The sequence below is a fragment of the Diabrotica undecimpunctata genome, chromosome 8, assembly GCF_040954645.1.
Source record: "Diabrotica undecimpunctata isolate CICGRU chromosome 8, icDiaUnde3, whole genome shotgun sequence".
Taxonomy (NCBI): domain Eukaryota; kingdom Metazoa; phylum Arthropoda; class Insecta; order Coleoptera; family Chrysomelidae; genus Diabrotica; species Diabrotica undecimpunctata.
In genome coordinates this window covers 136,400,356-136,424,325 of record NC_092810.1, presented here as the reverse complement: position 1 = coordinate 136,424,325, position 23,970 = coordinate 136,400,356, and the positions used below count along the sequence as shown (strand labels likewise).

At 31.9% G+C, this 23,970-nt stretch overlaps 1 protein-coding gene and 1 long non-coding RNA gene across 3 annotated transcripts in view; one reads left to right on the top strand and one right to left on the bottom strand.

The window, feature by feature from the left end:
* Positions 1 to 17,024, top strand: part of Snoo (Sno oncogene) — a 415,257-nt gene extending 398,233 nt beyond the window's left edge. The window contains exons 2-3 of one of the 2 annotated variants that reach the window (XR_011951652.1): positions 2,839 to 10,143; positions 11,440 to 17,024. Coding sequence is in view for 1 of the 2 variants with exons in the window: in XM_072541125.1 (XP_072397226.1) it covers positions 2,839 to 3,870 (1,032 nt within the window). In the remaining variant the exon portion in view is untranslated. Of the gene's footprint in view, positions 1 to 2,838 lie in introns of both variants that reach the window. The other variant, XM_072541125.1, reaches the window with a different exon arrangement.
* On the bottom strand, positions 6,096 to 21,471 carry LOC140448072 (uncharacterized). Its single transcript, XR_011951653.1, has 2 exons — positions 20,849 to 21,471; positions 6,096 to 20,233 (listed from the first exon to the last, which is right to left on the bottom strand). It is a non-coding gene; the product is annotated as an uncharacterized lncRNA (long non-coding RNA).
* Positions 21,472 to 23,970: the final 2,499 nt, after the last annotated feature.

The following is a 23,970-nucleotide window of genomic DNA, read 5'->3' as shown; positions in this document are numbered from 1 at the left end:
TAAAATTGTACATTTTGTAAACAGTCTCTAGGTTGTCAAAAAACATGATTACCTTAACTTTATTAAAACTGATGTTTCTGGCTAGAATCGTAGACTCCGGTTTTTGCAAAGATAAATTATTGTGACGCTTCATGAAACCTTTCATCCACTCAATTCCAGCAAAATGATTTTCCAACCATGACTTTGGCACATTTTTTTCAAGCTTCAGAGCATACTCATATGCGAATGTTCGAATTTGAAAGTAGGTTAATCCATACTGTAACTTCGAAGATTGAAGAATATAATTTACTAGACTGTCCTCTTCTTCACTTTAAAAAATCTGTATTGTATATTTTTTGATGAAAACTTTATTTCGGATATTTCTGTATCATTTATATTTTTTTAATTCAGTTTTTTTAATCTTTTATGTAAACTACTACGTTTTCAGGAATATTACTTCTATCAGTTTTTCTGATGTAGGTTCTCACCATTAATTCGAACTATAAGGTAAAAAAAAGATATTTTAGGTTGTTTTGTTTTGAAAGAACCTATGGGGTACAAGTGGACAATGTCCACTTGTTCCCCTGTCTGGTGTCCACATCTGTTCCGTATGCATAATTTTTCAAAAGCACCGGATATGTTTTTAGGTTATGACTAGAACAGAACTGTAGAAACTTACCTGATATCAAATATGAAAATATCCAAAATATTTTCATATAAAAGAATGTCACTAAATAATATTACAATCTCTAAAAAACTGTTTATTTACTTTTACGCGGCAAAAGTAACACAACCTCGTGACACAAACAAATGCCAAGTAACATTCAATTAAATTTATTTCTTGTCCACCTATATCACTAATTATAACTATATCACTAGTGCCACCTAGGAGTGAGTTAGAACCACTCGAAAAGAAATCTAGATGCAAAAAATCAACTATCCACGTGTGCCTGTGTCCACATGTGCCTCCCCTTCCCCTACACACATATATATATATATATATATATATATATATATATATATATATATATATATATATATATATATATATATATATATAATATATATAAACAATTTCTTATTCTTCTCCTTCTTATAAACAACTTCTTATCCTTCTCAATCTTATAAAAAAACTTCTCAAACAAATAATTATCTCCTATATATTATATTTTTACTACCAGTGCAGAAATAGCCAAACATATACAATATACTCGTGTTGAATGCTCACTTAAGACAAAAGCGTTGACAACGGATGGGTTATTGTCGGATTATTCATAAATGTTCATCTTTGGTGTTAGCTTTATCAACACCAAAGTGAAATGTTGAAAGGTTGTCAGAAATCGTTCAAGCTAAAAATGGTTCAAAATGGAATTTACTTTCAGTTCGAGGAAACGAGTCAAAGAGTAGATTAGAGAGCGATGTTTCGAAAACGATGCAGAAATTGCTACAATAAAACAGAAACTGTACACATTATTGGCGCTATAGAAAATAATAGTTTCAATTTTGCAACTCAGCTTTTATGAGGAAACACATCAAGAAAAATTGTTTTTAGTATAGACAACGAAAAGTAGCTTCTGTTCTACATTATTATATTGTTTCTAGAATATTTTCCACGGTGACTAGTCATTCATTTTGAACTTATCAGTCTTGTTAACCCTTAACTGCCATGGCCAAAAATAGTAATATTTATACTATGACAGGCTCAGGTTTGACCCTGTCATAAAAAATCTTATTTTGTGCTACTAATGACTTGCTTTTATTTTAAATTATTTTGTTTACAACTACTTTTACATTTTTATAGAAAACAAAAAACGAATGTGCTTAATTATTTATAACTTTATTAAAAAAAACTTTGGTATCCAGACAAATTAATGTAGCTATGCACTTTCTAGAATCATAAGAGAAATAAAAATGTGTTTCTCTTGCATACTTGCTCGAGCTTTTCCAAATAAAACAAGGTAAATGACTAATTAAATTATGCTTGCGAGTACGAGAAAAAGCAGGAGGAATTTCAGCTCATTTGTACCTATTTTTACCATAAAACGCATCTCCTGAGTCAGCTTTATCACTTTCTTCACCCGAAGATTCACTACCACTTTCGGAATATCACTTTGCCAACTTTTTCGTCGTCATCCTCCCATTCCTCTTCACTGTCTGTTTTGTGCGCAGTGGGTTTAATAGCCTGTTCTAAAAACTTACTATCACTATCTAGTCCATTGTCCATAATTTTTAGCCCCTCCTCTTTAAGTATTTCTGTGTCAGAGCGCGTGTATTGCGACTACTCCCCTACACCTAAATTGCAATGAAATTTTCGTGGATTGATAAATCACCTGCCGGTCGAAGATTAGAAGAACCATCTATATATCGGTAGCGAGACTTGGCATTAAAAACGTGGAGTCAAATTTGACCTCCACTTGGTACTTGAAGATGCTTATGGTCCATATAGACGACTCTAAGGGCCAGCAACCTCAGCTGGGGATTTTACGTTGGCATGAAGTGAATCTGTTTAAAACTTTTAACATCCTATGAAATTATCAGCAACAATGTAATATAAAACCAATTTAATAATATTTAGAGGATTTTTACCCATGGTTCATTCTTCGATTAAGTGCACATGTAAAGGTATTATTAAATCTGAATTTTGAAGATATATTTGTTTCAAAACCAAGTAGAACTTGTTTGTTTTTTAACATATTAGGCATACATTTCTCAAAAGTACCATTTACCTTATAGCAAAACTTGAAATTGAACCTAATTAATTATTCACGTTGTTTCGTATCGCTACTAGTACTTTCATATTTTCTCACTTTTTATTGTAAGAGATTAGTGTATATTAATAGTGTTTTTTGTTTGTTTTAGGTTCCATCAGTGGCGGAGATTCTCAAAGATCATGAACTTCCTCTCAAGAAACAGAAGTTGAGCGAATACCACAATACTCTAACTCAGCAAATGCCATACAACATGCAACACATACAACAAATATATGCCAGTCTAGATCCCGTCTATATCCAGTGTTTACAAGAATTCTCCACAGTAAATAGGCACCTGTCGGCGTTCAAGCCAGTAGTACAAAACATCAAAGGGTCGAAAATACGGCACGCCAATGCGATGGGCAGATACACCACCGATCCTCCAGTGTTACAAAACCCCGAAAGGGTGGTACTGATGTCTGAGAGCGAACGTTTTGAACGTAGCTACCAACCAAACGTAGCATTAGCCCCTCCTGCGCCTAAGAAACACCGTTATGGAAAAGGAGGAATTGAGTTTGCCAGCGTCAATGCGAATGTGAATAATGTAGTGGTGAAAACCGAAGTTTCTTCATCAGTCAGAGCAGAGCCGGACACTCAGTGCACTGGGTTTACGAAAGAAAACCACGTGGGGAACGAAAAGCCAGTAGAATCAGCTGTTTCTGTTGTACAGAGGCTGAAGTACAATCCCGAAATAGAATTATCGACTGATACAGAGGATAGTGCTTCCGAAACGTCTGAAAAACACGAACTTAGTAAGATAGAAGATATTTTAAAGGGCGTGGATTCTAATGTGAAAGATAAAGTTCTTGAGTTCATGAAAACGTTGAGTAAAGAGAACGAAAGGCTCGTGCAGGACGCCCGAACGAAGGAAGAGAGAATTAGAGATTTAGAACTTAGAAATATGAAGTTATTGAAAGAGCTCAATACTCTAAAGCTCAATTCTAAAGAGAATCACATTCTCGAAAACGGCGATCTCAGTCCAAAGAGCAACGATTCTATCAACGGTTCTTCCATTATTACGTCATCAGATAGTATTTGTAGCGAAAATAAAAACACTAATAATTCTTACCACATACAAAAGAGTGTTATCGCTTCTGTTGGCGAACAGAAAGAAGTAATTGTAAAGACTGCTCCCGAATGATCTGTAATTGTGTATATGCAGGATTTTTCTTAATCGTTTCGGACCGAGCAAAAATTGTGATTCACGTACTGATATTTATCTTGCATTCTTTTACAAGAGGAAAGAGGTTGTATTTTGACGAAAAAGCGCTAATTCACGAGAATTTATTATCTACATTAGATATAAACGTGGGTTAAAAAACGAATACACATTTGATATTGCTGTTACTTGTTAAAATCGTCGTGCTGGTCCATTTGACAAAATTAACAAGTCACAAGAATTAACGTCACTTTATAGAAAGATAAAGTGACAATTGTTGAAGTACAATAGTTTTGTAATGTTTTTTATAAAATATTGTTCTACCCAATAATCGCAATTTTGCATGAATTAAAAATTTGTATTTTATTTGTAGTGTGACATATTTGTAAGTGTCGCAAATACGTCTACATAACGTCTATGTTTTGTAGATATCTTGTTTTTTTTTTAAATTGAGGATGAGTAAGTTTAACACTTGATGATAACACAGGCCAAAAACAAATTTCGGTTAAAAACTTTTTGACTTTAATAGCCTATTTTTATCGGTTTTTATGTACTGAAACCAAATCTGGTCTTAGTTTGTTTGTATCACTCATAGTTTTTGAGCAACCTGCTTTTTGTTGTACGATTTAAAATCGCTATACAGTATATGGTAAAATGAATGAAACGCTATGTTAAATCACAATTATGGTTTTTATTTACAGTAGGTTACTTGAAATAATGATACAGTTTAGTAACGTAGGTTTCACTAGCCAGATGGAATTGGTTTATACTTCTTTTCTCTTTTTTCTTTAAAGCTTCTTGTTTAGCTTTTCCTGCGATGAGTCGCTTGAAGAGTGACCAACAGTAGTCCCCAATCATGTTGGCTGTCCAACAGCCCTGGTATCGTTTTTCCATACATTTAATATCTTATTAAAAACGCTCACCCTGCTCCTCATTTAGGTCTCCCAAATTTTCCGGGCAGCAATCAAGATGATTGTTTAAAAAGTGAACTTGGCTGTGTTTTACGCTCTTCAAACATCCTAAAGCTATGTTAGCTAAAATAGTACCATATTCTGGATCTTTTGCATCTCCTAAGAATATTGTAACAACTTGCTTGAATGATACCCATGCTTCTTTCTCATTTATTGTCATAGTGGTTTCAAAGTTAACGTCGAACGTCATTCTTCGAATGTCGGGTCCTTTAAATTTAAAAAAGACGCCTTTTTTAAATTTAACTTTCGACAGGTTTGGGAACTTTTGGCAGAGATACTTGAAACAAAGTTTATTTTTACGCAAAGTTCTTTCTAAACCAATGTCGATCCCTAGCTCTACTGTCCCATTCACACAAGAAACATGGAAATTTGGTAAAACCACCTTGCTGACCAAGAAGCATGCATGTTTTTAATTCAACACTTATCATGCAACCATGAGCAGAATAGCAAATTTTATTCAACACTATTTCTAGGTTTTCATTTCTCTCTTTTATATGTACAAAATATCCAACAGGGATATATGCATAACTGTTAATCTTGTATAATAACACAGCTTTTAAACTAGCTTTGGATAAATAAATAAACAGCCTCTCTCTTTTCCTATCTGCTCTCTCTTCCTATACTCATGGTTCCAACTGCCAACAAGTTCTTTTCTTGTTTTTTTGGTCCAGAACCAAGCATCAGCTTTTTCTTTTGTTAACCCAAGATCCCTAACCAAGTCGTTAAGCTCGATTTGTATAAATAGTTTAGGCTCTATATTTTCTGTAATACATTAGAACTCTTCATCATCTTGATTATTTATCTCTGACTGTACATCAGAAAACACTTCAGTTTGAACAGCATTTGGAGGTTCTTGGACCAGCAAATCTACATCGTGCCCTGCTGGTCGTTTAGCGAACATTAGGGTAACGGTTAGGGTAACTTATTACGTTCTAGTTTTTTGAGTTATGTCCAGTAATATCAATACTGCTAAAATAGCAATCGTCAGTGTGGTTTCTAAACTCCTTCCAACCATAGGAACAGCAAACTTAAGGCTTTTTCTCCTTTTTTGGTATTTTCTAAGATCGTTAACACAAACATAACATACCTTATGCAGAGCCCAAGATTTATCCCGATCACTAAGTTTAGTTCCAAAATATGAAACAAAAACCTTTTTCACAAAGTCTGTAATGTTTCTTGTGGTTTTTAATGACAAACTCGCTACAAATATAACAAAAACTGCCAGCAGAGTTCTGACAACCACGATTAAACATTTTACTGAGCACATGTAGTGGAAACCAAAAAGTGAGGTTAAGTTGACAGTAAAGCAAACATCAGCTGTGAATAAATAGTAAATGTGTTTCAGCAGTGTTGCCAATTCTTCTACATCCAGTACAAGTAACTTTATAATTCCAATTGAAATATATAATAGGTGTTAAAGTCTTTAAAAAATCACAAAATTTAATTAATCAAGTGTAAATTTGAAGAAATGGTAGGTGATACAGCTTTATAATTGTCATATTTGGGTTTAGCATCGTAACATCGTAAGAATTAGGTGTTTTAAGTAAAAAAGTTTTTTCATCAGTGGCCTGTGTAATGTTTATAAAATTTTGAAATAATGTATTGTTAAACAGAATATTTTTACTTTTTTAATTCCAATTCTTCACTGTAAACAAAGGCTCATGAATATCACATCGAACAGAACCGCGCTGTAAAATTTTGTAATTTTCATATTATTATTTTTATCAATAGTGCGGGTTCTACAAATTTTGCAATTACATGAAAGGAAACTATAAGTTAGTATCAAAACCGAATATAAGCATTTCTAAAAGCCGAATATATTGTTGGTTGTAAATTCAGACCAGTCGACTGATTCTTTGTTTACAGCTGGGAATTTTTTGTGTGAGTATCGTGTGGAAACATAATTTACTTTGAGAAGGTTGTTCTTTAGTGTGATATATAGTCATCAATATCAGTGAACCATTGAAAGTAACTTCTGTTTTGGATCATACTAATGAAAAAATTATTCCCATCAATTAAGTCTTTCTAACGATCGTTTAGCACTCTTAGTTCCCTTTTCATGCCTATTAAAATATTATCTTCATATCCAATATACATTCGGTGTTATATTCTGAGCGAATTACTTAAAAATTTTTTAGGTTACAGTCCAAAAGATCTAAACTCATCAGAAAGCCTATTTACCGTTTGGAATCTAACTACATTTATTAACTAATCAGCTTCTAACAAGATTTGACGGGGTATTTATGACCCCTTCTTTAACAATATGGTGTACAATCATTCTTCTTAGTGATTAAAGCAACATCAGCATTAGCAGTTCCAAAAAAAGTAATAAAACCTCCGGTGAATTTTGATGAAATTATTTACCTTTAATCTAACTGGTAGTTAATGTCTCACGAAATATTTTGAAGTTTTTGTTAACTATATATAGCACTGAAAGAACAATTCTTTGATTTGTCATGATATATCTTGTCAATAATATATAAAAAATGAAGCAAATTGTTTAGGTAGGTATATTAATTTTCAATGACTATCATGTTAACGTCACTTCTATTTTATTTTTATTAAGCGTTTGCGTGAGTGTTTGGCATTTTATCTGATATTTCGGCTTCTTTATGAAAGGAATATGTGATTATATTGATTATAAAAGACGTAATTCTCAAACATATTTTAACGACTCTTACTTTACAGTTTAAAACAAGAAATTAGGATATTCACACTGCTTTCCAAATCCTACTGGGAACTGCTCAGCTACTGTGCATGCCGGTAATCAAAAATAACTGATATTAATGCACATGTGTAAATGATTTGATAAATACGTTAGTGTTAATAATTGTGATACTACGTGAGTTATTTTTTCTAGTTCAAATTTCGTTTCTCCTTTTGATCTACACAGATCCTATAGTAACGAGTTAGTGAACAATCACTTGCTCAATATCTATCATTGTACGCTGTAAGTTCTTATGGCGTTGTCTGCCAGGTATCTCATCATCTTTTAAAGTATCTTCTTGGAGGGCTGAAGCCTATTAGTCTTAAATTCCTTGCTATCCTGACCAGCTTTTCACTATCCATTAGTGTATTTTGTTTATTCCATTCCCGTCTTCTTTATGTGAGAAATTTTAATTATCTTGAGAGTCAAAATAACCGGGGATAGTCTATTTAATAGCGGAATTAATCAATGTCCTGACATGTCGAAATGTGTTTATACAGCAAAATAAAGACACAACAGATGAATCAACAGCTAAATCAGCAGGTAAATCAGCGATTGCTGCAACTACGCAGAGACAAATACTTTTATTTTACAAGAGTCAATAAAAAACTGAAAATTCCACGAAAGGAAGAACTGGAGTACAAAGTAAACGCTTAACTTGCATGGTATGGAACAGCAATGATAACACAGCCCAACAAAATGAAAAAATTTGGTGCTTGAGAAATAACGAATTTTAAATATTTTTGATGATCTGATTTTAAAAATGTCTTCTTTTTTCATAGTAGTTTTTTTAAAATCGATTGTATAATTTTTACTTTGCTCGAAAAGATATATACAAAGGCACCTGGTAATCACCAGACGGATTTACGGTAAATATGATAGATCATGTTATAAGACACCAATTGAGTATAATAAACGTCCGCACCAGAAGAGGAGCAAATTGGATTCTGATCACTACCGGGTCGAAAGTAGGGTAAGGGCCAGAATTTTAAACATTTAAAACATGAAATAGGTTCTAAGCATGAACCATACAATACAGATGGACTCAAAAATACAAACGAAAATAGAGAATATAAACAAAATATGTATAAACATCAAACTAGAAAACAGACTAAAGCATAAATGAAGAATGGGAAGGGTGAAAAAATATCATGCAAGAAGCAGCTGAATAATTACTGGGCATGAAAGGCAAACAAAGATGAAGTACTCTCCCTGCTATTACTAGCTTCTTCCATTTTTATTGAATTAAACAATACAAACATAATTTCTCCGCTACTGACATGCTTCTTGGTAAACCTCATAGCGACAGCTAAACGATACGATAAGCATAAGTGATCACGCGCATGACTCATTTCGTTTGCTGGACATTTTTTATTGCTGGTCTATAGCATGTATTCTTGGCTTTAATTATGTTTACCATTGTGTTGGACTGATTTTTTGTTTTAGTAATTGTAACACATCTTCTAATCTAACACAGTCAAAGACTTTAGTTAAATCTACAGACCAACTATAGGTAGGTTTGTTATATTTCAATGCTTTCTCACTAATTTTTCTGACTTTAAGATCAAGCTTTTACATTATTTATATAAACTACAAAAATTTGATACTCGCGTCGCAAAAATTAATAAATAAAAGCTTTTTGCAAGTAGTAATAATTATATCTTAAGGCATAATAAACAAAGTCATCATTTTAGATCAAAAAATGTATCAAATGAAAGCCCTCAATAGGACGTGTGCTAAAATTTTACCAGTGAGCCCGATGTGTTAAAAAATACTTATCACTAACCCAAAAACTTGATCCATCTTCGATTTAAACTTAAATGGTTCGCTGTGCATCTCCATTGTGCGTGTGTGTGTGTGTTCGGGTGTGTGAGAGAGAGAGAGGGAGAGAAGACAGCGATAAAGAGCATCGTAAAGCAATGTAAAGTAGAGTATTGTAGAGAAAATTGTTTCAGAACAATACAAAATATTATTGAAGAAAATTGTAATATATTTTTCCTATGGTTATGTACTGTTCTGAACGAATCACAAAATGCTTAATGAATAATATTTTCTAATGTTTTATATTATGCCGAAAAGTAAAATTGTGGTTTGATATCAACTTTGCAATTGACGTATATTAGAAATTGTATTCATCTTTTTTTATTGTAAATGTAAAAAAATCCAGAACAATTTGTCGAACTTTTTTGTATTTTTGTAAGACACACCTACATTAGGTAGTACCTTTGAAAATGTATTGGTATATAAACTTGTCAAAAAAATCTTGGAAACAGATCCTTTTAGACGTACAGGTTCTTAATTTGTGATTGAAAAAATTGTGCTAAGTATTAGGAACCTATACTCGTTTTTGTGATATGTATAATCTATATATCGAAAACTAAAAATTGTCTAACCTCTGTCATTTTGTAAAGAATGTCAATTAGGATTTTCTCCGAACTGATGTAAATTTTTGCTCTGTACTATAGTATCGTAGTTATTTCGGACATGTAAATATTGTAAAGAAACAAACCCGAGGATTGTCGTACTAGAATTATTGTAAACGTAGTTTTGAAAGAAATAGGACTTTAATTCGGAGAGGTACTCCCATAATAACTAAGTTATTTTTTGTCAATTATTTTATTTCCTTTTTATAAATTATTATGTTTCATCTTTTATTTAATTTAAATATTATTTTTATTACTAATATAAAATTTAGTTTCTTAGGAAGCTGAATAGAAAACTCAATCAAAATCAAATTTGAAACTCCAAAAATTAATACAAATGTTTATATCTGTTAAAAACAGGTTCTACCATTATCTTGATTCTTTCTCGTTAATCTTCATTCCAAACTCTCGACAAACATCATTAATTTGGTCTAAGACTTTCTGTCTATGGTCTAATTTCGTACATGTATCAGTTAGTAGAACAGAGTCACTTGCATATTTTAAATCATACATTTGTTCCCCATTATTTTTTATTCCTGCATCAAGATTTTCTAAGGCTTTCTTGAATAATAGTTCCGAGTAAAGGTTAAACAGCATAAACGACAGTACGCAACCCTGCCTCCCACCTTTATTTATACTTTCTTAGTTTCTTATTAATCTGAGGTCTTTAGCATCTAAGTTAATGTTCTGTAAATAACAACATTTTATTTGGATCTACGTGATCAAATGCCTTTTTGAAATCCACAAAGCAGAGGTAAACTTCCTTTTGTTGGTCGTATCACTTTTGTAACAGTACTGGTAGACAAAAATAATCTTTTTATCTAAGCACACCTCACAATCTCGTGTTTCTGTGCGTAATTCTTGCATACAAACTCAATATGCTTCGCAGTATCTATTGACATCATGCTCCTATATTTATCCTCCCCGTAAATACCCGAGTTAGATGATAGCTTACCACTTGTTTGTCGCCTCTGTAGATGTTTATGATAATCAGCCAATCAATATTCCTTATTTCTTTTCTATATACTTTGCCACGCATTCATTTATCCCCCCCTTTCTCACATTTTCTGTCCCAGTCTGTTCATTTGGTTTTTTTATTACTGGTAATAACATCAAGTTTTAAATTTTTTGTATTCGTATAACCAACAGCATGAAACCCCATGCTCAACCGTTGGATATCTATATTTTTTATTTCTATTTCTATATTGACTGTTTATGTCACTTTTTATCGTTTGACCCGTTGAGTAATGGCTTTAGATGCATATAACTTGATTTGATACATTAATTTGTGTACAAGTTATACTTGAGTCATATCCGGCTCGAAGGACCAAAGTTGTTGGAAATTTGTGTAGGTAAATGCACTCAATGCTGGTGAATCTTGTTTCAGATTATGTATGTAATCTTGAGAAGAAAATTGACTGACTTGATTGACTTTTATTTCTTGTTTTAGAGTAATTGTCATGCACCTGAACGATTGCGGCGTTGCCAGAATACAAATAGTTAAGAGCATTACAAAATTAAAGTTAATGTTGAACAAATACTAGCTATTGAATATTTACTTTCTCATTACTTCACTACTACCAATCTTTTGTCAATATTCTTGAATTCTATAATATAAAATTTTAGTTTATCATGGCCTACTTTTTACTCGTCTTCTAGAAGTACTACATTTTTCTCTATTTTATAGTAAGTATTCATAACCTTTCTTTCGTTATGTAGACGATGTAAAACTGCTTAATTCGCCACTCTGTCCATCCACGATATCGTTAACATTCGTCGGTACGTCCCAATTCTTTTACATTACTTCAGTGAGAGTCCACGCTTTTTTAATCGACCAAGTTATATATTAGCCGCTTGCACTGTATCATGTACTTCTGTATTATTCATTTTTAGTCTTTTTTAGTTTATAAGAGAAAAGTATGAATAGAGTGAAAACGAAATGAATACAAAACAAAAAATTTTAAACTAATATATACCTTAGTCGATTAAAATGGTTAAATAGCGAATTGGACCACGCAATGAAACAAATTCTGAGTCCACGCTTCCATTGCATATAGCAGAATTCTCAAACCACTCTTGAAGCCAAGCATCTCTAATTATTGTTTTAAACATTTTAAAGTAGCTTTAGGACATAATTTAATAAAAAAATGGATAAATTTTATTTAATTATAAGTATAGAGTATTATAGCACAACCAATCAATATAAATAATTTTCTGAAGAAAAAATCATTTTGGTTATTTTGGGAGTTCCTTTTATTTCGCTTTTTGTAAATTACGCCTTTGTAGTTTCTCGAGAAAACATTTGTTAGGTTTTTCTCCAAAATTGTTCTTGTTATGATTGTTTTAATTTATATTTAGAAATTGTTACTCGGTAATATTTTTTATGACTCGAAAGTACAAAAATGGGGTGCAAAGCATCCGCATAGAATACTATAAGGTAGTGTGTACAAGGCTTGCACAGTTAGACTGAAAGTAACTATATAAATATGGTCAGTTGATAATAGTTTTAATTAAGAACGACGTAAGATGCCTATGATATGTAATTGGTAGTTTTTAATCATTCAATATTAAATTAAAATTGGACATAGAGTTGAATAGTGAAAATATGGGATATTTGCTAGATGGTAACCTTTCGCACAGTTTAAAGTGTTCATCAACAACCAATTGGCATGGATCAAGTTAATATTATTGGAAAAAGCCGTATAACGAAACAAGCTTTTACAAAAAAAAATGGGACAACTTATAAGAATATAAAATAGGAACCGAAATTTATAGGTGAGAGCAAAATAAAGGTGTCATACTTGGCGAACATGCCTAAATCGAAACTGAATTGCAATCCGGATTACTAAAAACGTGTTTGTAACAGAGAAGTTTTATGGTGGGTAGGAATAATATTAATTATCACAAATAAATGAGCCAAACTGAATGAAAATACGAAACTGTAAATACTAGCGACTATTAAGCTTGATGTCTCATGTCCTTAAATATTTTCGGGACAGATACTAATTCGGATTCCGAAACAGACTGGGAATACGAGAAGCTCTTTTTGCCTCAAATGTGTTTAAACAAAGATGCAGATACGTATACATGTAAATGTAAATGCATATTGTATAGATTATCGCAAAGCATTTGACTGCGTTAACCATCAAAAGATGATAAATTCTATTGACGAACACGACTGAACTATATTGGTAACAATCGAAATGGAGCAACACAACATACGAAGATTTTTGTATCAGGCCAGGATTTATGCGACTGGGATGCGTCTTATCATCGCTATTATTTAATCTGTATTCGAAAGAAGCATTAAACGAGGTGGTAAGTGGAATCAAGATCAATGGAACTAGATTAAATAACATGAGGTACTCTGATGATACTGATGATGATAATAGCAAAAATCGCACAAGAACTATAAAATATAACAAAAAATCGGTAGTTCGTCATAGCGAAATGTTCGGTTTAAATCTAAATGGTTCCAAAACTAAAATTTTACTATTTTCCTGAGACACTAATAGACGTACATGTGTATGCCAAGGGACAATAGAATTTATTAAATATTTGGACGCAAATGTCAACAGCCAATGTCACAAAATAAATCTATCAAGAATCGAACAAGCGAGGAAAACACTGATGAACAAGATAACATTTTTTACAAGATCAAATCTCAGTCTTGAGCTCAGATACGGAATGATTAGATGTTACTTTTCTTTGTCTTGTTCTATGAGTGTGAAAGCTCAACGATGGATTTTGAAACGATGAGGTACTTGGGCGCACAAGTAAACAAAAAGAATTACTAAGAATATCCAAAGAAAGGAAAATCCAATACTTAGGTCGTGTGTTCAGAGGTAAAAGATATTAATTACTCCAAATCATAGACGGTAAAGTACATGGTAAAATATCAGTAGAAAAATGTCAGAACTCATGGCTAAAAGTCCCGAGAAGATGGTTTGACCGCTCATCCGCAAACATCTTTCTTGCAGTAAGTTTCAAAGCTACAATTGCCACTTGGATCGCCAACCTTCGGAAGGAGGTGGCACAAGAAGAAGAAGATATGCTGTAGAAAGGAAATAGGTGTTTTGAGAACCTCCAAAAAACAGAGGTTTGATATATTGCTGCAGTAAGACTATTTGATGACTGCATATTTTGAAAGGGAAGAAATTTTAAATGCTTTAAATAAAGAATATATTATGTAAATATCGAAATATGTACGAAGTAAATATCCATAATTGCTAAAAGTATTTAAATTTGTAAGTCTTCCAATTATAAAACATGCCAATAATGAAAATTTTGAATGATTTGGGTTCAGTTATTTGAAGTTCTGTTATTTTGTTTAAATTTATCATATTTTTTATTTAAGTCTATAATCTATTAGCAGACAAGAAAAAATGCGCCTGAAGAATTACACTTGAATCGGTCTCGAGGTAAAACTCACCTCCTAATCTTTCTACTTCTATTTTTCTTCGACAGATGAGTCTGCTATCCGAAACATGGTCATACGATGTTCATGTTCATGTTTTTCCTTGGCTAGGAATACCCGTATTAAAAGTCGTCTGATAATTATTCGATTATTCGACATTATTATAAAAAATACTGGATTGCATCAATTAAACCACTGTTTCAGCTAAAATCCAATTTGAGGTGACACAGCTGTATTAGTTATAGTCTATTTGTTTGCAACTGTCGGCTCATTACATTACAAATGCCAATCTTCACTAATCTCCAAACAGCAGGCAAATTGGTCATACTGAAGTCACTCAAAATAATATCCTATACTATTGAAATAAATATTATTTTTCAAAGATACCACCCTGTTCACATAGAAATATCAAAACAAACCCGTGGATTATATACCTATCGGGTATGGAAATCATGGATCAGTGTTGGAGAATCAAGAAGGGGCAGATTTATATGTTAAATAAAATTAATGTTAAAGCGGGTACAACGTATTGATATATAATTGGAATTTAATAAAAGTTGTTTGACATCTTTCAATGTAAAAGTTGTATTTTGTCTAGCCACTTCACCTTTTACTTGAGCCCGTATTAACTCTATTGGATATAGTTGACAATGATAAGGTGGCAAACGTAATACCGTTATTCTTTTTGTTTTTGCCATTTCGTCAATGACATATTTTTTATAGTACTATTTACACCGCCTTGCAAGTCGTAATAATTCCATTTTAAACATAGTCTGGTCATACGGCGTTGTTTTTCGTTAAAGGCAGTCAATTATAACTACTTTTTTCCATGAGACCGTCGGTAACTTTTCCACCAATTTTGAGTGATAGCTGGCTTTATCGAAAACAACTACAGCATTATTTGGTGGAAAATTCAATATCGGATAAAAGGAATCCTCAAAAATATCTGAGTTCATCTCTTCTTGCTAATCTTTAACGAACTCAAATAAACCATTCTTCACAAAAACATGTTCGCTATTTGATTATTAATCTTTCGACTTTCACCTGTGGGAGCATTTAAACCAGTAGAATATCCTTTTAGGAAAGCTTGTCAAGAACTTGTAATATTTTTGTCTAAACATGCTTTTGAAATGGCACGATTTTCGTGTAGGGTTCATGTAGATAGAAAATGCATCTTCCTTCTAATCTAAATCTTTTTATCGTTCAATATATGTTTTTTCATTGATTTTCATAGCAAAAACTGATTTCTTTAAGTAATTTCTATAACTTATCTCGGCCAAAGTGAGGAAAATTAGTATCTCTTATTGCCTTTAATACTGTATCCAATGTAGGAATCTCCTTATTTAATCAACGAATTAACTTTTCTCTGAAGGACGCTTCTATGAATTTCCATTGTTTTCTTTCACTTAAAAATATGTCAATGGTTTTTTCACTTTCATACCGAAGCACATAGTCACTACATGATTAACTGTTGTTAAAGGTTGTTGATGAACAAGGGAGTCATGAACATTTTTAGCACAATAGTTTTTTCTCATTAATAAAGAATTATCCCCTAATGAGACAAAGTATTCCATGCATATAATAGTATAGATATGCCTTATAAATCCAAAAATAGGACTATTGTTAAAAGAGAGAAGTTGCTTCGTGAACAAAATTAAAGAAAATACAGATAATTATCTGCCTAAGATACAACTTGTACAAAATTCGTGATTTCTATTTTCTTATTTGATCTATTTGATTATATATTTCTATATATTCGATTATATATTTCTATATATTTGATTACATACTGATCTGCAACTCATTTTTCAGATAGTTGAATTTCTGGGTACTCCCTGCAAAATTCGGCATAAAGATTTTGTCGATACCCGATCATTTCTTGACCGAGGTTTGTCACCTGGTAAAAGAGGCTCAGAATATTTTCATTCATGGACACAGTCCATTTCAAGCGCTGCCTCGGTCGTCCCGCTTGGGTGATTACCGGCTGATGTTCCATCGCAGCACCGTCAGCGAGTAGAGCTCTTGGTATTGTTTCGCTCGCTTGTGGTTGCAAACATATATAGACTTTACCATATTCGCACAGTTTACTGAATGTATAATATCGATGTTATATACTGAAAACTTTTAGTGGAAGAAACAATTTTTTTCAAAATTGTTTGAGTATGGTTTGGTTAACAATCTGCTGTTAATATTTATAGTGTTTTCGCAATAGCAACAACAGTTCGGATTCAACAACATTGATCATTCACTTATTATTTGTTGACAATCTTGACGTGCTGTCTTGACCTACTCCTAAATTTTTCTATTAAGTTTGGCAGCATTATTTTTGTCTTTTTAAAATACATTTTTTAAATATTTGTTTTAATTGTGCTCGTTATGATATGTATCATCATTTCTTATGTAATAGTAAGGTAAGCACATGCACTTCTACCTCCAAACAAACACTTTGTACCATATATTGTATTATTGTTGTTAATTCAACCCTCACGTACAAGTTATAGTCCATGTGACAAACAACTTCTGTGAGAATCTGGGTTTATTTATTGTATAAAATATGTAAATTTATATTATAATGCATTTTTTTTTGTTATAAATAAACTCTATTATTATTATTATTATTATTAAAAAAAATTATAGGCATCAATCTCAATTACATTTGTTTATTCAGGTAGATCTATTATATGTTCTTTACAATGGAGTTACTTCAGTTAATGTACAAAGCCTTGTATTAAAACATATAAAATAATGAATGTGATGTGTATGAATGACCAAAATTGCATTTTTAACGTCGTCGACCAAATAATTATTCGAAATTCGAACTCAGGTATAAAAGAACGCAATCAACAATTTTTTTGTATATATAGATCGAAAAAAAAAAGATGCGCCAATTTTGAGAGACGCATATCACAAATTTTGTATTAAATAAGTTGTTAAAAATGCAATAGAGAATTTTTAAGGCCCATTTTGTCTCCAGTAATAGTAGCGGTGTATGAGAGAACTTTAAAACTTTGTAAATGGTATAAAAACTGTACAGGGAGTGATATCAAAAATGTTTTAGGATGTTCATTATTTTCATTTTTCGTGCATATTCAGTAGGTATATATTTCTTTCCAACCTTTCCCTATTTCTCTTGGCATTACTATGAGTTACCCTTCAATTTTTTTGTCTCTGATCCACCTCTCCTTTTTTTCGTACTTGCCCTTGCTGCTCACTAGAAGTCACCAAGTTCTTGAAAACTTCAAGTTATTGTCTTGATCTTTTCTTAATTTCAAGACAAGATCAAGTAATTTTAAATTTTCAAGACAAGAAAAGAAATTTTGTGTTAATGCCAAGATTTCTTGTAAAGAAAAGAACAAATCTTGAAATATCTTGACTAATAATGAAAAGTCTAAAACGTATAAATTTGTAAAAAAGATAACATATTTTAACATAACATAACATATTTTAATTTATTGAACACTTTTTCTGCTAAAAAGATTTACAAAAATAATGAATGATCTTACCTATTCCTGTTGAAAATAAAATTGCAAACTAGATTTTATTTTAAATGAGAAATTTAGCACATTTTAAATCGAAATTGATAGGCCGTTAACACTTCTTATAGAGTCAACGCCTAGCCGATTTCTTGGCTTTGTTATTGTTAAATCTGATCTTGAAAATAGCATTTCCGCAGGAACAGCTGTTGCTGGCGTTTCGAGAAAATCTTTGGCCATGATAATGACTGGTAGAGATTTTCGTATCTTCTCCCCAAGATGAAGAGGAAAATGCCTCAACTTTATGCCGAGGATCCAAAATATAGTATATCCAATTAGTTTTGTTACAGTGGTTTAGTATTTTATCTTTTGCAACTGGCTAATTGGTTTAGTTCCAGTGCCATAAAACAAAACACACACACACACACATCTCTCGCAACTTGAATGAAGTAAATTAATTGTTCATCGATAGCGTCTCATCATCATTCTGGTTTTACAACCCTGCCTGCGTGAGTCCTAGCCTCCTCAAGAATTTATCTCCAGTCGTTCCTATCGGATCGTTTTTCTAGCTGCGCCATTTTGTTCCATCCGCATTACATGCCCTATCCGCCTCAGACGTTCTATCTTAATATGTTTTACGATATCTGGTTCCTGGTATATTCTATAAAGTTCGAAGTTTTATCGTCTTCTTCACACTCCACTGTCATTCACTGCTCCATACTACTTTTCTTTCGAAACATCCTAACATGTTTTCTTTATTTTTTGTTGGACTGGGCGAATTATTGTTTTGTAGAGTTTTCTTTTTGTATGTCTTGATATAATTGTGTATTTAAGGGGGAGATTGAGCCCAAAATAGCATATGATGGCCGTGCAAATTCTGCTGTTTATCTCTGCGGTAGTATTATTTTCAGTGTTAAGGAGCGCTCCCAGATATACAAATTCGTTCACTGCTTCGATGACGTCGTTTTCTATAACCAGTGGTGGTAGGATTTTGTGGTTGCGTGCTTATTTTCATATGCTTCGTTTTGTTGGTGTTTATTATTAAACCCATTTTTGTAGCTGATTCTTTTAAAGCTACATACGCCTCTCGTACAGTCTTTTCCGTTCTCCCAACAATATTGATGTCATCAGCATAGGTCAGAATTTGCACTGATTTATTATATATTGACCCAGTGGTTGTGATTTTGTGACGTACGTATTACTTTTTCCAGAGCTAGATTGAACAGTATACAGGAGAGAAGGTCTCCCTGGCGCAGCCCATTATTTGTTAAGGTTCAGACAAATCACTCTGAATTCGTACTCTACAGTCAACTTTTTCAAGAATTAGTTTTGTTAAAAGCACCATGGGAGTGTGCAATATTTCCCCCTTCGAGTGTTGAAGAAAGTGTTTTAAAACTTCTCAGATACTGACAAAAAGCTTTTTTTACACTTAAACCCCATGTTAGTATCTCGAAAATTGAATGCCATCTTTTAGGCACATCTAATTTTGGATTTGCATTTGCTCTGAGTTTTTATTTTTTTTTTAGAGGGTATTTAATTTTACTTGCAGGAGAGTTGATCTAAATTTAAAGCACTATCATTTATCATTTTCTACTTCGATCTCATCTATCTTTAACCCTTGCTGAATTAATAAGTATAACTATAAGTATAACTTAAATTAATAAAACATAAAACATCTTGTTGTCCGTTATTTTGTTTTTTTTTACCATGCAAACTAAATGTGTGCAAAATTTCAGCTCAATCAGTTGATGATAAATGTTTTAAAATTTAGTTGCAAGATTTGATCCGCACCTACATACATACACACATAAAAACATTGCAAGTTAAATAAGAGCTTGTAACATGAATTTCTGCACCACTCCAAAATTCTAGAAATGATTAACTACATCATCTCCCTTTAACTACATTAAGCCCCCTTTCCCACAATGTCTGCCCCTAATTTCAAAAAGTAAGTATTATATAAACTGTTCTATTAAATCTCAACTTATATTCTCTTTACTCGGATCATCCCATCTACAATAGTATTATTCGATGAGGCACTTCTTGAGAAAACTCTTTGTCAAATAACATCCCATTTAAGTGTGTTTTTAACCCAAAGTCCTAGAATTTTTCATTTTTAGTAAAACACTTTTATTATGTTTTTGAAAACATGGTATACATTTGGCTCACTTATTTATTACGTACATGACATTTACCTTTTAGAAACAATTTTATTTTGTGTGTAGGTATAATGAGGGAAATCATTTGAAAAAACGTTCTGGGTCGAAAATAGCTATGATAAGGTTCCTAGGGTTAAGAAAGATTTAAGCAGCGCGGCTGGCAGATATCTTGTCCAGGATAGCTTTACGTATCACCTACAATAGATCGAATTATTAATCCATGTATCACCACTAAAAAAAGGAACAAGAGTAAACCAAATACCTGCTGTGAAAGACTGATCACAACGTTATTTATTAACCCACCCTTACCGATTGATTAGGTGTCAATAGGTAAAACACAGTAGACAATTTGGCAGCATTAAAAAACTTATGAAAAAGGGCAAAAGAGCAAATATTTTACATGCAAATTGGAATGAACCTCGTCAAGTAATTGCTTCAACTTGTGCATTTTTACATTATTTTCCAAATGTAACTTTGTTCTAATAAGTTGATGAAATACAGAAGCAACATCACTAGAAGAATGTTGGGGAATGAAACCGATCCTTCTAAATTAAAACTGCAAATTTTTGGATTACCTACAAGTCTGGCATGGTTTCTTCAGTTTCTTTTACCCCTATATTTTACTTTTTATTTGAACACATAATCAATTTCTGTTCTGTTTAACATTCTCATTTAATTTACATTACAAATCACTCAGTTCTTAATTTAACGTGAACAATACTTATATAATATTTGATCCAATTTTGAATTTTTATTAAGTTTGTACTTACCTACTTTTGGAATTATGTAAGTTTTTTTCAACATACATACCTATTTAGTTTATTTAATTTTTGACAATGGTTGATAAACTCCCTGTATATTCTACATAATTACGAAAATTTTAGCTTGTTCACCATTTTATGCATGATTATTTTTGTTAACGATTTTAATTTAATTTTATAACAGATATTTTTATATTTTATTTTGTTGAAAATGATGTGATACTCTTGATTTTTGAATGTTCATCTCAGTATTTTAAATTTCTATAGTTTTTGTCAAATGGCAGCTCATTGAAAACTGGAAATTGTACAAAAAGACAAAAATTTGTTGGCGGTATGTCTGTGTGTGAAGTTTTTTACTATTTTTAGACAAAATTCAAAATTGTTCCTAACATTTAGGTATAATAAAATTTCGAACTGCCATTTTTTGACTTTGTAGCAATATCTTAGTGCAGACAGGCATACTTCGATCGGATTTTATCGAGATTGTTGAATTTGTTATTGAATTATATATTTTGTGATCTCAAAATATGTAAGAATGCTGTTGACTGTACTTTATAAGCTATAGATAAGTTTGTGTGTGTTACATATGTTCATAGCTATTATTAATATACACAAATTATTTCTTAAATATATATTTCTGAATTTTATGTGTCAAACAACAAATAAAATGAATTAATTTATATTTATCTCTTTTATTTCACATTCTTTCCATTTCACATTTAAATGATAAAGGATACTTCAATTTGTATTCTTTGTGCCACCTATCAGACAATATATGAAATATGCGTAATTGCAAGATTATTAACAGATAGCGCTACAAACCACAGTTCTTTACCACGGTTCGTAGACTTACTAGTTCTTTACCATTCTATTGTCATCTATGTTCTTAACCCGTTGGCCGACGTAGGTAGACCAACAAATAATCTGAACCGAAACCGAAATATCTATAATAGTCATGTTTTAATTTATTGTTTATTTAGGTCAACTTTAACGAAAGTACAAGCTGAATATAGCCGCAAATGTCAACCATGGAAAAATATTTCGGTTTGGCAGTGTATAATATGTATAATATAATATGTAAAATATATATGTTGCATGCTTCAAATATAAAGAGAGAAAGCTTTAGAAACCTAGATTTTGATTTCATTATTTTTTTTTGCAATTGCCCTTTCATAGATTTGGCAATCGTCAAACAACCAGTTGCCAGATTGCAACAGATGTTCGCAATTAATCTCGAAAGAGACAAATATTTACTCGTTATTGTTTTATATAAATTAAAAATTGCAGATTTCATAAAATAATATAATCAAAATGTACTTTTTAAAAGTTTTCTCTATTTATATTTGAAACATATATATTTTGTTCCATGGTTGACATTTGCGGCTATCTTAAGCTTGTACTTTCATTAAAGTTAACCATTTATTTATCAAAAAACTCAAGAAATTAATGGACTCTATGGTATTCTTTCTACATCATGCCGATTTGATTTTAACTTAATTAGAAAAAATATAAGAAGATCCTCTGATCAAAGAATATGCATAGGTATGTGTATAATATATATTATTCTTTGCTCCAATGATCAGATGGTCAGAGCTGAGCCTGGCTGCCTGGACGATGGAGTGGGTGCTCTTAGCTCTAGGCTTGTCAATGTACTTTCGATTTTCGATACGCCTACAAAATTGTGGCAGTGGTGGCTTGACAACATGCCATATATTGAAGTTTTAATATTATATTAAAATAATTAAATAAATTCTCATATTTAATACCCGCGCCACCTGTTCGCAGATAGGCAAAGTTTTGTGATGCATTTCTTACCGCACTGTTGCCAGAAGTACATTTTTTCCTTTTAATAGCGTACCGCGTGCATTATGCATTAATAAATTGATTTGTTAATTTATTGATAAAAGTTAATTATTAGACAATTATGCTACAAATAAATATAAACTAGTGTTGTACTATATCCATAAATTATTTATACGATTAAAATTAATTTGTTAACAATGCCTAAAATGCATACCGGAAAAAATGTAAATTAGGCAACATTGTGGAAGATATGTGACCACAAAATAGGTCTATATTCATTGCAAATTTTTGAATATCCGAAACCGATTATGAAATGATCAAGATTAAACAAAAAATTATAGTTTTTTCCATTTTCCGGCCAAACAGTGCATTTTATCATAAGGCATGTATATATTTTTTGAATAAGTACGTCAGGCTTAATCGAAATAAATTTGAAATGTAATATTAAAGTTTTCATTTTCACGAAATTTTCAGGACATATAGGCATCCAACTGGCATTTTTTTCACGAACCGTTATATGTAGGAAAATTCTGAGCACGGGAGAAGTACGAGCGGCAAATTTTGAGTAAGAAAAGTGCAACGATTTGACTCTCGAGCGTAAATTGACGCCAATATACCCGATTGTTGAATTAAAAAAAAATCCAAGGGTACCTAGCAGATGTTTATTCTACAAACAAATTACTTATTTTTTAATAAAAACTAATGAAATAGATGGGGAAACGTTTGGATGTCATTATATAATAATTTTTTTGTTTCTAGGGTCAAATAATAATTACCGACAAAACAATTTAAGACATATATTCTGAGAGTGGCACTATTTGATTTACAAGTATTTGTAAATATATTTTTAACACGTATATAAAAGAACTCATTTTCTATATTTTCTTTATTTCCACAGTGCTGGAAAAACTATTCCATTCTATTTTTTTAATGATAAGCGGTTTTTGTTGCGACAGGATTTCATGACATTTATGTAATATTTTGTTTTACTTCAGACTCGATGTCGCTAAAATTAGAGTCGTTGAGAAGAAAACTATGACCGGACATATTTATAGTTTGAGGTTTTGGACTTACATGCAAAATAGATTTAAGTAGCAGAGTAATTTTTATATTTCTCTTTTGTCTACCACATGCATTAGTGCAAAGGGTTAGATGTTTTACCGATGGTGGTAAGTGGCACTTTATATGTTTAAGTAAGCACGACCCCACTTCTTGGGAACCGCTTCCAGTCATGCCTTCAAACCACACGTAACAGTATCCTTTATCATCATAACCATTATAAAGTGTCGTTTATAAAATAATGTTTGTTGGAATGCGAGGTAAGGGCAGTCTTTTTCTAAATAAAACACTCATCAGTTGTTTTTGCGC